Source organism: Haliaeetus leucocephalus, unplaced genomic scaffold (genome assembly GCF_000737465.1).
Source record: "Haliaeetus leucocephalus isolate CR32 unplaced genomic scaffold, Haliaeetus_leucocephalus-4.0 Scaffold162, whole genome shotgun sequence".
Classification (NCBI taxonomy): Eukaryota; Metazoa; Chordata; class Aves; order Accipitriformes; family Accipitridae; genus Haliaeetus; species Haliaeetus leucocephalus.
In genome coordinates, this window is record NW_010972598.1 from 13,000,186 (window position 1) to 13,004,481 (window position 4,296).

A 4,296-nucleotide genomic window follows, 5' to 3' on the forward strand; every position below is an offset into this window, starting at 1 on the left:
AATGAGCCTCTTCAGTCCATAGTGGACTGACTTTAAGACAGCACCCTGGAAAGGCAGCTCATTCAAGTAGCAAAGAGAATTCACCCTACATTGTCCTTCCTTCTTAACACCTCACCACAGCTTTTTTTTTTTTTAATATTCAGACATTGCTCCAAGTCTTAGCCACATCCCATCATTCTTTCATCACTGATTTGTCAAACATTGGTAGGAAGTTGTTCAATGTCTAACAGCCACGCCTGTGTTTGGCTTCTGTATTGGTTTGTTAAAATTTCTTCTTTTTCCAAAAGGTAAAAGGAGCTTGTGCTTGCATGCATACAACAGCCCAGTGAGACCCACCACAAAGCTAACAGCGCATTTGGACACCAGTGTATTTTTACCATTGCAAGCTTTCCATGTGAAATTTTACAGCCCCATCAAGAAATTTTGCCCACCTACTAGTCCCCCAAGCATATCAGCTAGAGACAGAAACCAGTATCCCATATCCTGGTTACACAGGCTTGAAAGATGGATGTGATACACCACTTTGTCAACCTCTTAAGTGCATTAGTGACACATGACACGTACAAGGAATCAGTGTAAGCATTTCTGTAACTTTATTGACTAGCTTTATTGCACATACTTATTGAAGCCTCCGTTATTTTACCCACCCAAGGTTTCCATAATTATTTTAAATGCAAGTTAAAGATAACTTTCATTCCCATGACTTATTTTTTTTTTTCCCCCCATTTTAAATTTTAAGGTTCTGAATCACCCAAGAAAGACATAACCCCTGAATTCATACGTGTAGACCATGCGGCATTCAGGGAGCAAGCCAGTGGGTGCTCTGCAAGCATACTGATACTCTGCACAGAGAGAAACATCATAGATCATTAACTTTAAACCTCAGTGGTCACTGAATTAAATATGTGAGACTGCAATTTTAGCTCAGTCAATCATCTTTTACTCTGTTGACCTGATGAGAAAGGTAGACTGCCTAAAAATCAAGCCTTCTTCTTCACTTCACTCTCTTCCTTTCCTGCTGCTTCTTTCTCTTCCTTCTCCTCCTCACCAGTTTCATCAGCAGCTTCCTGAGACTCCTCCCCTTCTTCAGCTGCTGTTTCTTCCCCTTCTCCTTCCTCTTCCTCACCCTCTTTGGCTTCTTCAGATTCTTCTTTAGCACCTTTGAAAGACAAAAAGAAGTATTTCACATATACGTACTGTTCCTAATCCCAATTTAAGGGGAGCCAGCACACCTGCACCCTTCAACCCAACACATTTGGATGGCAGCCAGCTAAACATGATGGGGCTGGCAACTGATTTTGCATGAAAGCAGGGACATTTATCTGGGACTTGCAAGGCAGAACAACAAAACTACACAACCAGCTTATCCTAGATTTCAGAGGGAGTGAAACACTTTACAGGTCTTTTCAAAATCATGGCCTTGAAAAATATTGACTCTGGACTCATTGCTTTAAGCCTTATCCAAAGGCTTGAGTCCAAAATGGAATCTTGCCATTGCTCTCCAATTGGCTCTTTAGCTATCATTTCATTATAATTAATCTTTACACTAATAAACTCCTAGAATAGCTCAATGGCAACCAATGCATTTCAGGTATGTTTAGGTTAAATCCTTCAGGGCTATGCAGCTGAAGTTGGGAAAAGCAACCCTGGATCATATTCCTTCTCATTTTCTTTAAAATGAGAGTCTGGCAAATAAATTATGGTGCAGCAAGGAAGTGGCATATACTTTGCTTGAACAAGAAAACTACCTAGACCTCAGGCAATAGATATTGCTATCCACTGAACCCAACAGTTACATCCACAGACATCAGCTGATGTTCCTATTATCACAGGCTACTCTCTGGAAATTCGTATTTCGCCCAGGATGTCCTCGTCCCTTCTTTCTGAGGATGCCTGTAATAGCCAAGTACTGTTTGCTGCTGCATGAATATAATATTACATGCTGTTGAAGTATTATCATTCTTGGTTTTGGAAACTTGAATGGAAAAAAACCCACCCAGTGATTTCCAAGGGAATATAATCAGTCCTACAATCCACCTGATATTGAATGTTTACCTTATCTTCCATTCAATGTTCAGGCTTTCCTGCTTAAATGCTGTGTGCTTAATCCCATGATCCTCTGCTCACGTGAGCAGACAAGGAGAGAGGTCTAATCATTAGACTTAGTCCTCAGGATTTCTGGGTTTTACCCTGTATGAGCAGGGTGAAGCATGAAAGAGAGGGATTTGAAAGTAACTATAAGTACCTTCCTCCTCTTGTTCAGCCTCTTCACCTCCTGCTTCTTCCTCACCTTCCTCTTTCTCTTCCTCCTCACCTTCTTCTGCAGGTGCTGCCTTGGCTTCTGCCACTTTAGCAGCCTCAATTGTTTCCTCTATTTCAATCTGCTCTTCCTGAACGTGACTGGAGTAGTATGTGGGGAAGGAACGGGTTGTCATCAGGTAGGAGCTGGACTGGAGACCGCTGTAGGCAGACCTGCCAAAAGTCGGGGCAGTCTGGGTGTAGCCACTGGTGATGCTTCCAACACTAGTGAAACTGAGTCGGGTCTCTTCACCTTCCAGCAGTTTCCTAGCAGACAAAAACCAAGCAGAAATGACTTAGTTGTGCTGCAGCAGTATTCAGCAGATTCAGCTAAGGACTGAGATACTATGATGTTTTGAGCAGCACAAGCCCTAGAAACTGCATACTTAGGAGTGCAAAAACTAGCCTATAATAAATAACTATGTGGCAATGCTACCCTATCTTCTTGGAAAAAATTGTTTCAGATGTGTGCATTACTGGTGAATTAATACTTTTCCTTGTTAGAAGAAATAATGGGGAAAAATTCTCTAGGATTAGGTTCCTATAGCAGGTGAGGTTAGAATTGTATATTGGTAACCTGTAGGGTTGCAGAGAACGATGCAGATCTAACAATTTGATGTTATGTTCGGCTATTAGACAGGGTTTATAGTCACTTTCTCAATATTCCCCCTTGTGGCATTCATGGAAATTCTGTATCAGCATTTGCCGTTTCTAACAGTATCTGGGACAAAACTAATATTAAACAGCTATTTAAAAGCAATTCTGCTGTAAAATATTTGCTTTGCAGGAGATTGCTTCTGCGAGCTGGAAGCAAAGCCCATTCTTAAAAGCATGTAAGAGGCTTCCAATTTTGAGGGCACAGCCATCTGTATTAAGAAGTTCCACTGACACAAAATCTCTTCACTGTATGTAAAGAACAGGTATTTTTATCTGTAAAGATGGAGAACTGAAACCATATATTGCTGAGCTAAGAGTTCTGTATGCATATACATACACACCATTATACTCGCTTAGGTTTGCTCCACTGAAGATTTTGCTTTAAGCAAGTATTTTACCTCAAAAGCACTGCTTCTTCCAATAGCAAGACAATGGAGAAGACCTGATTAAACTGACACTTATCTATGGAAATTTCTGCTGGAGGAATGATAGATAGAATGAATTCTCTTGAAGAGAGAACGGGAACCTGATCCCTTACTAAAGCCTTCCCCCCATCCTACCTATACGCTGCGATTTCGATGTCCAGGGCCATTTTCACATTGAGCAGATCTTGATATTCCTTCAAATACCGAGCCATTTCACTCTTCGTGGTTCTCAGCTCGTTCTCTAATTTGTTGATTGTATCCTGTTGGAAGTAACAATATCGACAGGGTAAAATTCTTAATTCCTCCATGTCTAGCAGTAACATCTTGCAAGGAATTTCTCCAATCCTATTAACTTAATCTTGCTCTCGCAGACAGAAAGCGAATGTCTCCAACTCCACCCTCAGCCAGAAGGGCACCATTTACCAAACCCCACCTTCCCTGGCAGGGTTTTCCCACCCCTATACCCGCTCCCTGCTCTTCCATCCCTATTTAATGTCAAGAGCCCTGTTTTCTGCTGTGTGAAGACTAAACACCCCTGTACCCACACCCTGCTATTCTATCCTTATTTAAGAGCTCAGTTTTCTGCTATGCGAGGACCAAACACCCCCATACCCACACCCTGTTATTCCATCCCTATTTAAAAGCTCAGTTTTCCGCTATGTGAGGACTAAACACCCCTCTACCCACACCCTGCTCTTCCATCCCTATTCAACCTTACGAGCCCGGTTTTCTGCCACCCAAGGACTAAAGCAGGCACGAAACTCGTTTTGTTTCAAGCCTCTACGTGCTTTTTCCTGTTTTAGCTTAATAATATGCCTTTTTCCAGGGCGACACGGCTCAGGACTTAGGGGCACGCAGCCGAACGATGCCCGGCGTGCCGCAGCGCCGTGAGCCCGAAGCGAGGCCCCCCCCCCCC

At 42.6% G+C, this 4,296-nt stretch overlaps 1 protein-coding gene across 1 annotated transcript in view; it reads right to left on the reverse strand.

Moving 5' to 3' along the window:
- Nucleotides 1-577: 577 nt before the first annotated feature.
- Nucleotides 578-4,296, reverse strand: part of NEFL (neurofilament, light polypeptide) — a 4,809-nt gene continuing 1,090 nt past the window's right edge. Inside the window, exons 2-4 of the mRNA XM_010562820.1 lie at nt 3,516-3,644; nt 2,246-2,565; nt 578-1,159 (exon numbers count right to left, since the gene is read on the reverse strand). Of these exons, the coding sequence (XP_010561122.1) occupies nt 981-1,159; nt 2,246-2,565; nt 3,516-3,644 (628 nt within the window). The 3' untranslated portion in view covers nt 578-980. The remainder of the gene's footprint in view (nt 1,160-2,245; nt 2,566-3,515; nt 3,645-4,296) is intronic.